The 18,159-nt window shown below is 39.8% G+C and overlaps 1 protein-coding gene across 3 annotated transcripts in view; it reads left to right on the plus strand.

The window, feature by feature from the left end:
• The window catches only part of LOC145770140 (chromatin remodeling protein domino-like), a 169,121-nt gene that overhangs the window by 110,099 nt on the left and 40,863 nt on the right, over positions 1 to 18,159 (plus strand). For all 3 annotated transcript variants that reach the window (XM_082581728.1, XM_082581733.1, XM_082581740.1), the window contains 13 exons: positions 920 to 1,033; positions 1,160 to 1,362; positions 1,532 to 1,701; positions 1,813 to 1,967; positions 2,386 to 2,542; positions 2,715 to 2,825; positions 3,088 to 3,186; positions 3,325 to 3,385; positions 4,508 to 4,656; positions 4,919 to 5,038; positions 12,502 to 12,537; positions 16,576 to 16,720; positions 17,932 to 18,105. In XM_082581728.1, coding sequence (XP_082437854.1) covers positions 920 to 1,033; positions 1,160 to 1,362; positions 1,532 to 1,701; positions 1,813 to 1,967; positions 2,386 to 2,542; positions 2,715 to 2,825; positions 3,088 to 3,186; positions 3,325 to 3,385; positions 4,508 to 4,656; positions 4,919 to 5,038; positions 12,502 to 12,537; positions 16,576 to 16,720; positions 17,932 to 18,105 — 1,694 coding nt within the window. The remainder of the gene's footprint in view (positions 1 to 919; positions 1,034 to 1,159; positions 1,363 to 1,531; positions 1,702 to 1,812; positions 1,968 to 2,385; positions 2,543 to 2,714; positions 2,826 to 3,087; positions 3,187 to 3,324; positions 3,386 to 4,507; positions 4,657 to 4,918; positions 5,039 to 12,501; positions 12,538 to 16,575; positions 16,721 to 17,931; positions 18,106 to 18,159) is intronic.

Here is an 18,159-nt window from a genome sequence, read left to right on the forward strand (position 1 = left end):
TAATACAGAGTTGATTTTCTCTGACGTTACACAACATTTGGAATTGCTTTCTGCACATTTCAAGAAGTAGGCCTACTTTTTAATGAGAATTTTGAATTTTGAGAATTATGAGAATTTTGACTGGATTTTAAATCCTTTTGTTGTTACAAACACTGATTTGTCAGGACGCGAAGAAGAAGAATTAGCCGAATTATCGTCTGATCGAACTTTAATGCTTAGTTTCAATCAAACAGCTATTGCATCTTTCTATGGTTGAGTGTTGTGGAGGAATACCCATTACCCATTGCTATCGCAAAAGGCAACTAAAATTTTATTGCCTTTTGCCACGACCTCAGCATTTTCAGCTCTTACCAACATGAAGACAAAATACAGGTCCAGAGTTTGATGACATACCGGTATGCAATAAGAAACAATCCCATCCGTCCCATTGATGTTGTCAGTTTTTTAAATAAACAAAATTCGGTTTTATTCATTTTTACCTTTGTATTCGTGGTCCGCAAATAAACAGATTCACAAATAATGGTCCGTGGCCCAAAAAAGCTTGGGAAAACCTGTGCTAGTGTGCTTGCATTCTAAATTAAACGTAAAGCGAAACAAGATAACCATTTTTCTTATTTTGGATAACCGACTCAGTTGTTTGTTTGTCATTGTTTGTCTCAAAGCAAACTTTGAAGTCATACAAGTTGGATTTATTTTAAATCGTGCGTCATCCACCTTCGCTCAACCGCACCTATCGCAGAATTGCTTGACTTGTCCCATCTCCAAACAACATTGGAGGATCCGATCCACTCGCGTATGGAGCTGACACCACAAGGGCAGGTCAAACGCTAGCTTCATATTACTGCAGAAGCGCCAACTTTAACACTAAGCAGTATATTACGTCCGCGGTGGCATTTGTCAAATTTGATTTTAAATCTAGGAAGGATCGTGAAAATCAGTCGTCATGCCAACAGAAATTGAGAAATCAGCTTCTGTCCAAGTTTGTGACCTCGCCTTCAAATCTGCTAGAAGACATGAAGGAAATACTAAATCGGTATTGTTTTGTTTGACCGTTTATGTCATTACTCAAGCTATAAATATATTTCGTTTTATATACAAGGAGTTTTATATTTTAATTTGGCAACAAAAACAACCAAAAATAACTTGGATATTTTTTTAGATTTATCTTTGTCATTCCAAAAGTATCCACGTCCACCATTCAGCTAAATATTTCCCACCCCACACCTTGGAGGTATTATTCCTTAAAAAGATTGCTACGTCAGACGAAACGCTTCTTGTCACAACTGCTTGCTCCTTATCATAGGATCCTACAGAACACCAGAGTGTTATTTCCCGAAGCGCGTTTGATAGAATACGATTGTGGTAAGTTACGTGCCGCTGTCTTTTGGTAATTAGGCTGTCACAACACGCAGTAGGCGTCTGAACATTAAAAATTAATGTTGATTGAGTAAATAAACAGTGCTGCAGTGTACGCAATGAGGATGTCATAAGTCAAAGTGATTTTGATAAACTCCAATTTTTGTTCTTTCAGGAAAACTGCAAATATTGAATACATTATTGCGACGTTTCTGGGATGAAAAACATCGAATTCTGATCTTTACGCAAATGACAAAAGTTCTTGACATTCTTGAGGCATTTCTTAGTTACCATGGTTACCGCTACTTACGACTGGATGGATCCACTCCAATAGAACACAGAATGGTACATCATTATTTTACCTTCAAATTTAAATTCTCTTGTGAATTTATTTCGGTAAAACTTAAAAGATGTTTCTATGCGAATTCTGTTGTTGAACAGTGTCTTTAACAACAGGCTCGGATGGAACGTTTCAACAATGATCCTCGGATATTTTGTTTTATCCTCTCAACTCGCAGTGGAGGTATTGGCGTGAACTTAACCGGTGCCGACACTGTGGTTTTCTACGACAGCGATTGGAATCCCACCATGGATGCACAGGCTCAAGACAGGTGGATGTTATACGGAACGTTATCACTGTGATACGTCCTATTGTGACGTTGGCTGGTGTTTTAAACATATCTGCCTGTGCTTGCCTTTGTTACAAACTGTTTTGGAATCGTTTCGTCCTCACCGGTTTGTGTACAAGTCAGCTATTGTTACGATCGTGGCCATGCGATGATGAAGTGAGTGCCGAGTTAGATCTGGTGCCAAAACGAAATCAACCCGTTTTCAGAATTCGTTAAATTTTGTTGAATGTACATAGAATGATTGATTTGTGAGTTGAGAATGGGTTCATTTCAGGACGGTTCAATGAAGAAACCACCATAGCGATAATATTTGCTGAGTATGGTCGCTTATTGCAATGTTTATTGTCCATGCGACACCTATATTCATATGCAACCCAAAGGGATATATCTTTTCCTCTAGATGTCACCGCATCGGGCAAACCCGAGACGTCCATATCTACCGGCTCATTAGTGAAAGGACTGTAGAAGAGAACATACTGAAGAAAGCCAATCAGAAGCGGTTGCTAGGTGACCTAGCGATTGAAGGGGGCGGCTTTACCACAGCTTTCTTCAAGCAGGTTTGTAGCGATCATTTACTGGCACCTTATTTCAAGTTAGGTTAACGTGTTTGTCACCAACCGAGCTTGATATAAGAGCAGTTGATTTATTATTTTTAGCTTAGCCTGGTTTTGTAAATCATGAGCTTCGCATCTGTCTGCTTGTATTTTATTGGTTTAATTTAATTTACAGCAACAACTCAAGGATTTATTTTGTGATCCTTCGGATCTGGAGGAGCTCACAGATCACCCAAAGTTGACAGCTCGACAGAAAGCCATCGAAGCATCAAGAACTCAAAATGAGGTACACAAGCTGGCCTTGCAATTGTGAGATAAATAGGCACATCATCTTCAAACTTTCTGCAATCTCAAGTTAAACCTTTATTTTTTTATGTTAATCTAGTTTCACCGATCGACGGAGTGGCATTGCAACGGCGTTACGTCCTACAGTCAACTTAAGGATGAACGGATTGTTTTATCTATTATCATTATACTTTTAAAGTCGTTGTCGTCGTGTGAGCACATTTTTAAGTCGTGTACATCTTAATAACTTGATGTCTTTGCAGGAACTCAAAGCTGATGATGGGAATGACTTGGAGCAGGCGTTGTTGGAGAGCGAGGAAAAAGAAGATGCGGTCGCTGCTCAACTGCTGAAGCAGGAACAGGTTGGTGAGGTAGCAGCAGCCGATGGACTTGTGGTTGCTTTGTCATAACCAAATATAGTGATGGTGCGCTGTTAATGATGTTTTTTGGTTAGTTAGAACTTCGAGCTAGATTATATACGTATTACTTGATGTTGACAGGAGGCTGTCATGGAAGAATTTCTTGATGCAGACGACAAGAAGAATGAGGATGAACAAGCAGGTAAATATGCTTGTGTTGTGGTCAACTCTTCATTTAACGCAGGGGTGTGCAACGTGCGGCCCGCGGGCCAAATGCGGCCCGCAAAGATGTGCCAATTCTGAATTGTGTCCGGCCCGCGCAACGTGTTTACAATTTAGTTTAGTCTGGTACGTGTGAACAATTCGTTGTGGAGCGGATTATTGTAGATTTCACACCTTCTATTAACTATTTTAGAAATCTTCTACCGGCCACCGCTAATCCATTGTATTTAATTATTTGTGGAAAGTAAAAATGTATGGTCACATAAAAGGCATTATGAACAATTTACGACTTTGAAAAGCTCACGTACAGACAGGAAATCTTTTTCACTTTCCAACTTTGAGAGACTATGGAATGCATCCTGAGAAGAAAACTGAATTTGCAGACCAACTTGAAAACATTGTATGAATTTTTGGCTCGTTTCAAGGACTTCAAATCGTTTCAAGGACATTTACAAAGCACCAGCAGATATAACTTGAACTTATTGATCTTCAAGAGAAAAAAGGATTTGAAAGCAAAGTATTTAGAAATGAATCTTGGCGATTTTTACCGAAAACATCTCAACTAAGATGATTTTCCACATTTGAAAAAAATCCATGGCTTCAAAAATGGCTCTTTTTGGCTCAACGTATTTGTGCGAACATTTTTTTCTAAAATGGGAAAATGGACTTCGAATTGCAAGCACTTCCATTAAACTAAATTTGGAAAAATGCCGTTGGGAAAAGAAGCCAGCTGCAAATTTCTCACTGAACTCGTTTAAAGACGGTGTCACATAAATTAGAATAGCAGTTTTCTTCAGAAATTTATGCGTCTTAACTTATTATTTCTGAAAGAAGATAGCCCCTAATAACGCCATAAGAATAACATGAATAACAAAAAAACTTCTTTTTTGTGCCTGCAACTACTAGCCTAGAAATCATGTTAAATAAACGTGCGGCCCGCGGCTTCACCCAGTTATTTATATTTGGCCCTCCTGTAATAAAGGTTGCACACCCCTGATTTAACGTACAAAGCTCTTGAAGCGCATGTTGATTGTTTGAGGTGTTTTTTTCATAAACTGCCGAAGCACAGAGCAATCCAGCTTATGCAGCTGTTTCATTCCAGATTCGGGCGTTAGATTCGCTAAAGGTTCTCGTGTAGAAGAAGAAATGAAGACGATTTATGAGGAGCTGAGCCCGATTGAGCGATATGCGCTACATTACCTTGAACTATCCGCAGAAGCCGCGAATGATATAGAGTTGGAACAAGCAGAGGTTTGGTGTACTACTACTTGTCCAGAAATTGTAACTTTTTGATGGATTTAATTTATGGCACTCAGTTTAAGCTTCAACTCCAAACCATGCAACGTGTTCACCTAACATGTATGTTTATTGTTTATATCTAACATGTATTATAAGATGGTATCTCCCTATTTGTATATACATTAGATCCTTCCTGATGTAGGCTAAGTCTTTCCTTATTGAAAGAGTTGATTTGTTAAACCTTATTGAAACATGAAATTTTTCTATTGGACAGATGCACGTAGCTCAGTCGAAGAAAGAATGGGAATTGGCCCACTTGATGGCGCTCAAAGAGGAAGAGGAGCGACGAACTGAGGAAGCAGATGAAATTTTCTACACAAGAGAAGGAAACCAGGTAGATCTCTTCTCTTCCACCGACGATGACGGCCAGATTACTGAGTTTTTCCCTCGGAAACAAAAAGCCAAACCTAAGGAGCCCCGCAAAAAGCAAATCAAACCCAAAAAGATCACTGTGAGAGGTCGTGGTAGGGGTAGAGGTCAACGTGGTGGGGTCAATCGTTTGGAGTCTAAACAGCAACAAAAACGTGACGAGTCTGATTCATCAGACTCACTATGTGTTGATGACATAAATCGTGAGGGTGATCCTTTGTGGCGAGAATACATGCAGGAAACAGCCGGATATCTGATGGAGAGCGATGAATCGGGGGATATTGACCGATGGGATTTCAGCAACGTTGAAGAACCTTCAGATGAAGAGGAGGAGGTCAACTTTCCTGATCCAGAATTTCGTGAATCTCCGTTGTGGAAGGTGGCGGCCCACAGTGAGAAGATGCTTTACAATGAGTCGTCAGCTAATATCGACTACGGTCCTTGTGAAATCATGTCCTTCAGTAAATCGGGTCGACCGCGCAAGCGCAACAAGAGATTGTGTCAGGACGAGTACGAAGTGTTTTCACCTGGTTCCAGTTTCTCATCTGGTTCTGTTCCTGTCAAACAAGCAAAAACTTTGAAACCGGTTTATAATATTGTTGTTGAAACTAATTCATCGAAACCAGCTTTGTTAAAGAAAGATACCGCCAAACCACCTATATCATTATTAAAAAGTTGTTCCCAACCTATTGCTGCATCTCAACAACCACTCTCAGTATTTTCACAAATCCTTCCGCGTCAGCAAGGGTCCGTCGTCCTCCCATTTTCGTTTATACAAGCAAACAACCAGGTTCATTCATTAACTCCCACCCAGTCTCAGTATTCTGGTCCCATGACAACTATCCGAAACCCGATATGTCTTGCTTCCCAACAACCCAGACAAACCTTGGTTATCCAACAGCGAGGATTGTCCCAGCCGATTCAGTTGATGTCTTCTCGACAACAACCTGTGTTGAAAGCCAATCAGTACGCGAAAGCCAAGCCACAAATAAAAACCCGAGATAACCTATTCGACCTGGACTTCACCATAGATGCAAAAGATGACCAATCGTTTCCTGCTGTGCAAGACGAGTTGCCATATAAAGTTGCTGGTGACGATGACCTCATCACCCTCAACCTGGAACCTGTCAGCCTCGTTGAAGAGAGCTTGTTGGAACCTTCAACAGAGGAAGAACGGAACGTGTTTGAGTCGTTTGCTTCTTTGTTAGAATAGCTTATTGTAGCCAGTTGGTCATTCCTGTTATGCGGTGCAACGCACATTAGATTGCCACTTATTGTGACAATCCAGTGAATTGGCAAAGCGTATAGGACCGGGTCCGTTTCTCACATATCTCACTAATGCTTGTATCAGTTGCACCTTCATATCACTTTTGGCAGACAGCAGGAAAACTTTATTGATGGAGGAAATTTCGTTGTAGGTAATATTGTTTGATTTCCATCGCCGGAATTCTCCATCTGTATGTTCGTGAAATGTAATGAAGCCAAAGGTTTGACGTGCAAGCAGTTAAGGATGTCTTTGCTTTTTGCTTATTTCGTTTGTTCCTATCTTAATTATATTGATCCGCTATTGTATTCTTGTGTGGTTTCAATGCATTATGGTGGCAGTCAGCTGATTAGAAAACCCCGTCAAGAAATTGTTTATAGTTTCTCAGTAATGGGTTAATTGCATTTGGGGTGGCTGTATACCAATGGAAATCCTTTGTTGAAGTTGTCTGCCACCCCAAATGCATTAACATCAGGCAAGCATACAGTATTCGGTCGGCACGTCATTTCAAATAAGATTTTGGGCCAAAAAGATCTTAGGAGTTGAAGTTATAAATACATTCAGAGAATTTTGGTCATTTATGGCTGATACATTAACCACTTGTTTTTTTCTTAGCTTGGGACAGTCACTACAACTTCGAGCAAACTACAAGCACTTATGGCTTATTCTTATTTTGCTACATCTCTAGAATTTAGCGGTTAAATTAGACTCACGCTTTGGAACAAAATAACAGGAGCGGTCGGTAGCCTATACGTTCATTTGTTTTTAACCCCGTCCAAGAAAATCGAGAGTTGAAAGGCAGTCACTGCTAACCAATGCCTTGGATGTTGAGTGCAAAAGAAGATAAGTTACTGTCAGAGATGGGCAATGGGCATCCGCTACTTTAAAAGTAGCGCGCGTAACTAGCTACTCGGACTAAAGTTGCGCGCGCTACCGCTACTTTTATCTTAACTATCTGGGTTTTTTTTATTTTCGGTCATTTATCGGTCATTGACCGATTTTTTTAACAAAATGTCCGGGAAAAAAATAGTCAATTCGTTCAAAATGTCCGAAAAAAACGTTTCTCAGCAAAACTTAATGTTGTAGCTAGTCAGGAAGTGTAAATTTTGGTTTGTATCAGCTACTTAAAAGAAATATTTTCATCAGAAAAAATGACCGAAATAAATGAAAAATGACCGAATTTTTTCAAGTCATTTTGGACAAATGACCGAAAAGTCTCAGCGAAAAAAAAAACAGACTTAAACTGACACAGGAATGCACACTTTTTGACGTCAAAATGACCTTACACTGCTATTTCAACGTCGTTATAAACAAACGTGTTCCAGATGAAATTTATTGTTGCGCATCTTTCAAAAACACGAGCATTTCAAAGTGCTAGTCTCTGAGTTCTGCCCGTTTTGGCTTCAGCACGTCTTTTCCAACGGAGAAAAATCTCTCCACGGCAACACTGGAAGAAATGGGGGTGTTGCATTTAATATAGACGTTATAAATGGACACTAGAAAAGCTCAAGGACTTGCTTATGTCTGAAAAAAGGCCTCCACAAGTTACTTTTCTTTCCTTACCGACGTTTCATGCGATGTCACTTTTGTCGGTATTAGCGTGGCTTGATGTTCCCGCAATAGTGGAATGATTTCTGCTTTGATTTTTTCACGCATTGGTTTCATAAAAAAAAATCTTCAAAAACGAGTCATTTTTCACTTTGTAGCACTTCTCCGCTACCGCTAGATTGAATAAAAAGTAGCCCCGCTACTTCAACAAAAATATAGCGGTTCTACCGATAGCCTACCAAAGAAGTAGCGCGCTACTGCTTCCATAATATTGCAATCCTACAAGGCCTTGGGGGTTATGATCTTCATGCTGCATTGTTTTGGTTGAGGACAACATCACACGTGGGAAGGTTGAAGAAAAGAAATCACTTAGCGTTAATTGGGCCGCTAGATTCAAGCTGAGGTGAAGTCAGATTTTCTGAACCATTTAGTAGTCTTTTAAGCATTGAACTTAATTCAAGCGGCTAATTTTTTTAGCATTTAAGTAATTGGCAAGTCGTTTGTCTGCAATGGAAAAGGCTTGCATGGAGCTTACTCCCAAGAGTAGGTCAACCAGAAGTCAGAATTATTGTAAGAAAAAAATTACATGGACCACTTCGTTTTGCTGACACCCCAAGATTCTAAGAAAGCCATTTGTGGAAACTATACTGCGCATAGGTCAGTGACCTCTAGCATCAGTTCTTTGCCACTTAAGCAATATCTTCTAATTTGTAGACTAGACTAAACCAAACTACTTGCCCAATTTAAACAACTACAAGCTGAGTGGGGACCAGTGGCGGATGTAGAAAAAAATTGGGGGAGGCAACAGATATTTGAAAGAATCAAAACTCGCAAGATTAAATAAGCAATAAAAAGTTTAGGCCTGGAAAAGAAACAATTGTAGCAAGAGGTCTGGGGGCTTGACCCTAGATAACTTTGACAAATTAAACTTTGGTTTGTTCGCTTTTTGTGTATTTTTAAGCCCAATAATAATGTGCTTTTTTGTCAAGACGCACAGTCGCACACCTTGCAGTTGACCAAATTCATCAAATGAATATTGGATTTCTTTAGAGGTTGAGTGATAAGTTTTAGTTACGTTTTGTATGTTTTTTTTCTTTTACGGCCAAAAAAGGATTTCAGAAAATTACTTGTTGACGGTTTTCCAGTCCACTGCCAAAACTATCTGTCTTCAATGCCACCTGTCGGTTTAATAAGATAGGATTGAGTGAGTGAAAAAAATTTTGAAAAATCGCTGAAAATTCAGGCCACATGTCTTGTCCAGATTGTGGGAGGAGAGGCACGTGACTACGTACCTCTCTGCCGCTATAGGTGTGACATAAAGTTTACATATTTTGTAACAAAACATCATGCCCATGCTTTGTAGAATCAATGCAGCAACTTGCAAATCTAGTGATGCCTTAGTTTGATGTTTGTGACATAAAATTTTTTGACATACTTGTTCAGTCTTAATCTGATGTCTAAACATTCCAGTGGGCCACGTGGAGAATCACTGGTCTAGAGCATTAAGATTAAAAAATATCATTTGACGTTCTGTAGCAGAGGACACAGCTTGTTGTACTAACCACACGCAAATCAGTAGCTATTACTGCAGTAAATGATTTTATATTAAGTGCCCACGTTAAAATTATGACTTATGCCTACTGAACGTCAACTGATATTTTTATAATCAGAATGCTCCAGACACTGCGTAGGCGCATCAGCAGTTTACAGAACACATTGTTACTGACAGTCATTACATTTTAAGACTTGAAGTCACACGGAATCAGAATTTCGCAGTGGTTGCCGGATGATTCTGCTGTCTGTTACTTATACCGAAAAATGTTTCAACAGAATGCAGCATCGGTATTGCGACTGACAAGTTTCGATAACGATTAGGGAGCGTTCTAACGTCAACCACTTTTTGGCCATTCCTGTTAGGAGGTCTTCGTTTGTCTCATTTCTGAGGGGGTTTCTCTTAAGCTTCACGATAAACCGTTACACCGCAAAGCAACTACTGTAGATTAATTATATAGGTCACCACCGTTTCGAACGGCTAAACTTTCGCTACCGTCGCCCACATGGTCTCGCCCATGGTTGCATTTCGGGGGGGCTCAGCTCCCCGAAATACGAAAAGGCTTGATGTAGGGGGGGCTCGTTCAAGCTTCCATTTTCCAGCTTTTCTGGCTGAACAGCAACTTCTCGACTGAACAAGTAACACTTTAACAGCTTTCTCACAACAGAACTGCAAAAAAACACGAACATAAGTTGATAGCAATCGCCAATTATCACTTTTGTCAGAAACTCTCCAGACTGGGAATATCAACTTCGTAGTAGCTAATCGTCATGTCAAATGGACTGTTAATTCTCTACTTCAAATAAAAAAAGCTATTCAAGAAGGAAAGTATTCGTTTGATGAAGTTATTAACTTGAGTCCCGGAAGTACAAAAAAACTACTCCTTTAAAGGCACAACATTGGACCAGTTCAAAGCTCGACGTGGAGACTACCCTTCCTTTGATCGTAATCGGTTTATTCAAGCTTTGGTTGACAACATTGGAAGCAGGATGGTGGACACCAGCAATGAAAATTCTGTGAAGAGCTTGGAAATTATTGTAGCCTACCAGAGTTATGGCCTGCTGCAGTCGAAGTTCCATGGCAAGAAGGGGAGCAGAGATTATGAAATATAGCGGAGAGATTTCATGTCATCACTCCTATTTCCGATTTTCGATTGTATGTTGACAATCCTTGTCATATACCAGATACGATAAAGTTGCTCAAGAACGTAGTACTAAACATGATTGCTATAAGTTCTGCTGAAGCCGAACGTGGATTTTCACAAATGAACTTGGTCATCACACCGCTACGATCACGGCTGACCATATCACTTGTTTCAACATTGTTGTTCATCAGCATCAATGGACCACCTCCTCATTTATGGAATGGCACTGCGGCAACTCAGAAGTGGTTGCAGACTCATCGGTCGGCTCTGGATATTCAAGTTAAGCATTCTAAGCTGCCCACATTGAATGAACTCAGATCTCTGCAAAAACTGTTTGCTGTCTAAAATCAAGGACTGTCGTGGTGCTTATAACTTAGCCCATAAAACCAAAGACCTGGCAGACAGGCTATTTGTTTTGTGTAATCTCGTTTGCACCAACTTGGAATATGCTTTTGCTGTAATTGGAGTTTTTTAAACTGTTCGTTAATAACTAAATGAGATTTTAGTGTAACTGTCACATTGGCAGCTTATTGGTTCTTGTAGCCTATAGCAAATTTGCAACCACAAGCGCTCATTTCAAGAATTGCATTTCCTTACTTTCCTATTGCAGTCAATGTTTTTGCAAGTGTGCTTAGGATTGGCTCATACAAATAAGTTTACAGTTGAGTTAAGAGATTGGAATTAGCTCATGCAAATCGAGTTTCAAGTGTAGGCCTACGCAGTAAAAAAATAGCAAAGGAGATTGCAGTGTAGCAACCAAGCCAAATTTCAAACTTATAATTTTATATCGGATTCAACCACGTTTTCACGTTTTGCTGCTTCTACCTTTTTCTGTACTTCAAGCTATGTCTTAGCATAGGTTGTTTTTCGACATAATGTTCAGAAGTAAAAACATACTGAACAGTGTTTTCTTTTAAAAAAGGTAAACTTTGTTGGCTAACCTACACCGATTACTTATACATACTTTGTCTATAACAACACAGCTAAGTGTTAGAGCTCCCCCCAAAAAAAATTTTAGGAATGCACCCCTGCTCTCGCCCAAGTGGGTTTCACCCAGAGATGTCGTGTACCGTATCTAATATACGTTGTATGTTGCTTGCGAGATGTGAACGCAGGAAGGTTTAGGACGAAATTTGTAAATTACAAAGTAAAAGATTGGTTGCCCTACTCGTGAGCGTGTATTCAACATGACAAAGTTAGGATGCAATTTCGAATGAAGAAGTTGATAATGCTGTAATAAGTTGAATTATGTCGTCGTATCAGGAATCGGAAAAAGTTTTTGTGTGAGCCACTTTCGTCAAATTTCCTTAAAAATAAATGGAGTACTTGCATATGCTTTTTGGAAAGAATGCTTTGACATAAATTTAAACAAAATACAACAATTTACATAGATTCCTTTTTGAACTTAAAGTTTGTAAATTTTTCTGTCTATAGTGAACGTGGTAAGCGAACATAACTTGCAATGACGACAATTTTCTTATTATTTATTGCAACCAATTCGATGGATCGTTGCGACATTGCCGCCAAGGAAATTCAATCAAGCTAATTGATTTTAAGAAAGTAGTGTCTTGTATAAACCGTATTGGTAACATCGCAGAAAGTTTTGACGTGACGTTGTGAAAGAAACCACAGCCGCTGTTTGTGGGATGCGGTTTGTGTGTGCAGCTCCAGTCTTGCATGGTTTGCTTTTCTCGAGTGATTAGGACATAATAGTTCGGTTCAACACTTGATGTTGAATCGACGAAATGAAAAAACGAGAGTATAAACAAAAGATGACTGGACAAACAAAACGGCCATGCAGGTATATTGAATGTAGCCAACGTTGTATTTTTCGTGCTGACGATTCGTGCTGTGCCCAACAAGTGATCGAAAAGTGCTGAGTAAATTTTTATTGTTTAACTATTCACTGTTACGTCACAGATGTTCGTGGACGAATTGACAGGGGAAGTGATGCCGGTGAGTTATGTTGTTGATGTTATCTGGCTGTAAACTGTCGAGCAATGCTTTCCATTCTTTTTCAGTTCAGTTTGTTTCATTTCTGACCAACCCAGCGAATGCCTGCTAACCGCAGAGATCCAAACTAATGTTTCGAACCCGGGCTTCTAGAGAAATGTGAAAACAATTTTGATATAAAAAGGTTTAAATGATTTGGTCAGGCTGTTCAGTGTTCAATGTTGAGTGTTCATGCTATTTACTCTTTGTTTTATACTGATTTATCACAATTAGGTGCTATAGCCTCATACAACATTGTCTCCTGCTACCTTCGCAATGCAGAATCACGTTGGTTCAATATTACAATTTAAAGTGTAAAATCATGAAAAAGTGCAGTCGGAGGCACTGTTGCAAGGGTTATGGAGTATAGTCTATCATATACTTGTATATACAGTAGAACTTGGATAACTCGTCTTCGGAAAACTCGTCAGTTTGCCCAAGTCGTCAATGATTGCCAGGTCCCGGCAGAAAGCCTATCTTTTGTACACAATCAAGTTCGGTTAAGTGGTCATCGCATAATTCGTCAATTCGATTAAGTCGTCACTGTTTTTCTTCCCCTGGGACGTAAAATTCGTCTAAGTTGTCATCCACCCAAATGCTGGCGTGGCATTTACAGACTCTTTCGAGAAGAAATTACTGCGCTAAGACGTGTGCACGCACACACTCTATCGGGCCAGACGCACATGCGTGGAGTATGTAGGTCTGGTCGATTGCGGGTGTGCGAGCACCGCGCACGTGCTCTGTTGCCGATAAGAGAAGCGCTGTTCACCACGTGCGTGAAGGTGCGTCTACACGAGAAAGTGTTCTTGCTTAGAAATTCTTGCTTAAGCTAGTGAGCTCGTTTCGTCTACACTGGCAATCTCGACGAAGATTGTGCTCGCTTGAATCGCGGTCACGTGAGTATCTAATCCTCAATGACGTCACGTTTTAAAAAGTTCGCGCCAAAAGCATAGCAGTTCGCGCTAAAGTACAGCAGAGTAGACCAAGCAACTGACTGTTCTCTAGTTGGTGTAAGCTGGCATTTGAAGTTGTTGCAGTCTTTCAGTCATGGCTTCCCAGAAGTTGTGTAAAAAATGCTGCAAAAAGCGAAGGATGCAAACCCGCAATTTACTGCTTATTGAAGCATTCAGACACCTCAGTGAGGTTGAAATGTTGGAAACAGAATTTCGTGTCAGCGTGGGTGACTGGTAACAACCAGCAAGATCATTCCTCCGCTATTTTTATTACCCGGTGTGCAACGGCAATGGTTTTCTGCTGAGATCCTGTTTTGGATTTGAAATTGGAAAATATTGTGCTATCTATGGGCTGTTTCGAAAACGGTCACCACCAGTTCAGCCCGCAACATTAATAAGAACAGGTTGGAATCAAAACTTAACAAAATCCTTTAACGATACCGCCCTGCCCTGTCTGGATACTGAGCTGAGAGGAGACCTGAGATTTTGGCGGGAAAAACATTTCTAAGCAAGAGAACTCACTTAAGCGCCCAGTTTTTCGCTCTGGAGCGTATTTTTTCTCAACGGCTCGCTTACTCGCCCATTTTCTTAAAAGTAAGCGGCACAAACTGCGATTAACTTAAAGAAACAAGAAGTTTGGCTAGCTTAAGCAAGAAAACAGTCGTCGTGTAGACGCACCTTGATTCATTTGCGACAATACCGTTTCGTGTAAACAAAAGTTGCAGCAACGCAGGATGACGAAGAGAAAGGTAAAGTGCTTAAACTTACAAGCTAAGTATGAAATTGTAACGAAATTCAAAGAAGGCGAAATTAGGAACAAGACTAAATTTTCTGAAGAACAAGACCTACCAAGGACGACGTTGAACACCCTCCTAAAAAATTCAGAAAAAATTATTGCGGATTATGAATCTGGTAAGAATAGCACCTCAAAAAGGAGAATACCACTATCGCATTTAATTAGGTCGCGGAGCACCATGAAATTAATGCAACAAAAATGGCAAAATTTGGCTGTTTGCATTGGTCGTCAGTTCGCGTAAGTCGTCACTTTTTCTGTTTCCCCTAGAGTGACGAGTTATCCAAGTTCTACTGTATTAGCTCATGAGATTGAGACAACAGTCGCAAAAGTCCACAAGGCAGTGAAGTTGTTTAGAACATCCTCGGTGCGCAATGGTGACAATTTACAACCTCACAGTATGGCTTCTTTGGAAAACTAGAAGACTCTTGCTTGATTTCAAGACTTGGCGGAATAGTTTCTTCAAGATGCTTTGCCGTTTCTACGAGCCACTTAAATTCGTAAAGTGGTTCTATTGAAATAGTAGTCGAATACTTTTGCAACAAAAATGTGGACCTAAATCTGGTTGAAAAAGTGGTTACGTTAACCATGTAGAAGCTGGAAAACTTAGGCTCACAGATTAGTAGGGGTCTGCAGGAGAGATTGGAGGAGGATTGGAAGAAACGGGAAATGCAAAACTGATTCAATCATTTAAATATTCAAAGTCTTCCAGCTACGTCGATGACTACTAAGACCCATATGGACACAAAATCCAGAAGCCCAAAATTGCATCTTTGGTAAAATCAATTTTAGAAAGACTCTATCCCCAGAGCCCTGACGGTCATGTGGAAGAAGATCATGAAACTTTTGAGGTTGAAATCATTGAAAAGTCCAAGGTCAACCTCTGTCAACCTGGTCAATTGTGAAAAAAGAAATGTATATTTAAGCTACGAATAAAAAACTTGAAAGGCATTATCATACCTTGCTTACAATCAACCCACGTCAGTGGAGCCCGAAAGAGATTATTCACCTGTCTGACTATTCGTCATAAAACCGAGAAACAGACTGAATGATAAAAAGCTCAATACAGTCGAGCCCGCTTAATTCGGACACTTTGGTTCCGCTCACTTTTGGCCGAATTAAGCGGAAAATCAATTGTTCATTTCATGGTCATGCCTAAAGGCAAACAACGCAACTCATAATGCAATTGCATGGTGTGTTAAAACGAACGAAGTACTGTTTATTGTGTCATAACTTAACGATAGGAATTGCGAACCTGTGTCCGAATTAAGCGGAGAATTGTCCGAATTTACGGGAGTTTTTTACGTGCAATTTTTACTTTTGTTTTGTTGCCGAGCATTTTGGCCGAATAAAGCGGTTGTTCGGGTTATCCGGTGTCCGAATTAAGCGGAGTCGACTGTACTTTGCTTTTCGTGCTTTATTATTCTAAAACTCACTTGAAAACAACGTGTTTTAGCGAAAAACGTTATTTAATTAAGGTGTTAGCTAGGTTAGCCTATTTTCTGTTTTGTATACTGACCTAATTACGAGTTTAATGTGAGGCCAAATCGCAGTTTATTCAAAAACGAAACGCGGCTTTTGAAATTTATTCCAGATTGGAGACACGAATCCAAACAACGTAAAGTGTCTGAACGCGAACGGCTTAGTTTTACTAAAAATTGTTCTGAGGTCAGTAAGAGACAATGTGAGCTATCACACATAACAAAGTGTCAATAAGAAGAAGAAAAAAAACACAAAGTTCAACAATGCGTGCAATTTTCCGTCGAGGCTTTATTTTATACAAATTTACAATATTATTTGAAAAGACCCTTTGCATTTTCAAAGATTTAAAGTTATATCACCACTCAATGTAGCCCAGTTTCTGGATAGGGGTATTGGTTGGATATGAGAAATTGTAATTAGTTGAAACGTTTTGTCGTCATCTGTGTGGGATGGGCCTATAATTTTACTAGCTTGGTCGGTGAATGTGGATTAGAGTAGTTGCCATGGCTACGTTTTTCGATTTAATTCGCAAGACCTGATGCAGTTTTTGTACTGCGGTTACCGAGTCGACGTCAGTGATTCAAAGCGCATTCTACAAGTATGCGAAATACAAGAAGAAGACTCGGAAAAATCTTCCTCAGTCCGAAGATGAAGATGTCTTCATTTAAACATTTTTTGTTGTGTTGCATGGGTGCAATTTTTAGCTCACTGGTGTTGTCATGCGACCTATATGTTCCCATACGTACTCGGCGTATTTAATGATTGTTTATTTAGACGTGGTACCCCCCAACACCCCCGCATGATGATATGTACATTGACCCTTGTGAATATCTTCTTTATTCCCAAACTCCGTTGAGTGAGGATTTACTCTCTGACATCATTGTTAAGAAGGAACGGAAGCGACCGAAACAAGAGCAAGGTGAGCGGTCGTCCGCTACCGGTACGATATCCTTTAACACAGGTGTTCTTAAACTGGGAGTGAGGGTTGCAAAGTTGGTAGGCTTTTGCACTACAGTCAGCCCCGCTTTATCGGACCACATCGGGACCCAGCCAAACTGGCCCAATTAAGCTGGGAGAACACTGTTTTTGCGTGTTATAACGTTTTTGTTTTGCTATTATTCGTCTAGTGCAGCTTGAACTCCTCTCCCGTGTTTCTCTGTGCTGCTTACACAAAACTAAATTTAAAAATGTTTACCAGTCATGAAAATTTTAGCAGTCGCGGGTTTTGTGGTGGTTCATTTCGTTTGGTTGCATTTCAAATCAAATTTCACAAAATAAATATTTCTAGTTAAAATTCTAGTTAAATTTAATTTGTACAAAGTTTCAAATTGTAGGCTACTTTTGGGCTTACTTCGACTTTTAAATGGTTTGGGCTATTTAGTTGCAATTGGTTTGGAAATATAAAAAAGTATCTGGAAACCTTGCCATTGATAGTTTTGGGAGAACATCGCACAATGCCCAACATCAACTCTTGACGTGTAATCTCGCAAAAACACATGTGGAAAATGTAAACCATAAACCTATTTTTGGTGAGAGGATGATCCGATTAAGCGGGGGAAATGGTACGGAAAATTCGGTTTAGATTCAGGACCAGCGAAATACAGTCCGATTAAGCGCGGTTGACTAGTATCCTACTGTATTGAACAAGTCGTGAACAGAAAGGTTGGTAATACCTTACCACCTTCTATCACGATTATTGCTATGACCTAGTTTTGACTTTCCGACGCCTATTCTTGCGGTTGTTGTTAAATCCACTGTTCTGTAACCCTAGTTGTTTGTGACGTTATTGTCTACTGATATAAAACTTAGACTTCGTGAGAGAGATTACTAAAGCAGACTATTAACAGACACAAATTAAACTGCTGGTTTCGTAAAAGCAAGTTCTACGTTCTTCATATTTGCGGGAAAAGCAAATAGTGTTTTACTTATTTTTTTTCATTTTTTGTATGTATGATTGGAAATAAATATTGTTTACATTCTAAAACATGTAAAGTTTTGATTTATTACTATGACGAGAAAGGGGGCACAAAACTTTACAAGTGACCTCAAGGGGAGCGCAGCCCAAAGCGTTTAAGAGCCTCTGCTCTAACACACACATGTTTACCAATAACTGGAAAGTTGTTATTCTAGGTTCACAGGTTCTTCATCGGAAGATTCCTCGCGTAGATGTTAAAGTTCCCAAATCATTGTTCAACCGCCAAATGGTCTTCAAGAAGAAAGATAAACCCCTGAAATTGAAGTTGGCGAAGCCAACGAAGGCAACTACGTTGACAGGAAGCAACAAAAGTGCGCAAGTCCCTGCTGGTATATATATGATCAATTTTTAAGACAAATACCAATAGCATCAGGGTTGTTGGT

Source organism: Aplidium turbinatum, chromosome 1 (genome assembly GCF_918807975.1).
Source record: "Aplidium turbinatum chromosome 1, kaAplTurb1.1, whole genome shotgun sequence".
Classification (NCBI taxonomy): Eukaryota; Metazoa; Chordata; class Ascidiacea; order Aplousobranchia; family Polyclinidae; genus Aplidium; species Aplidium turbinatum.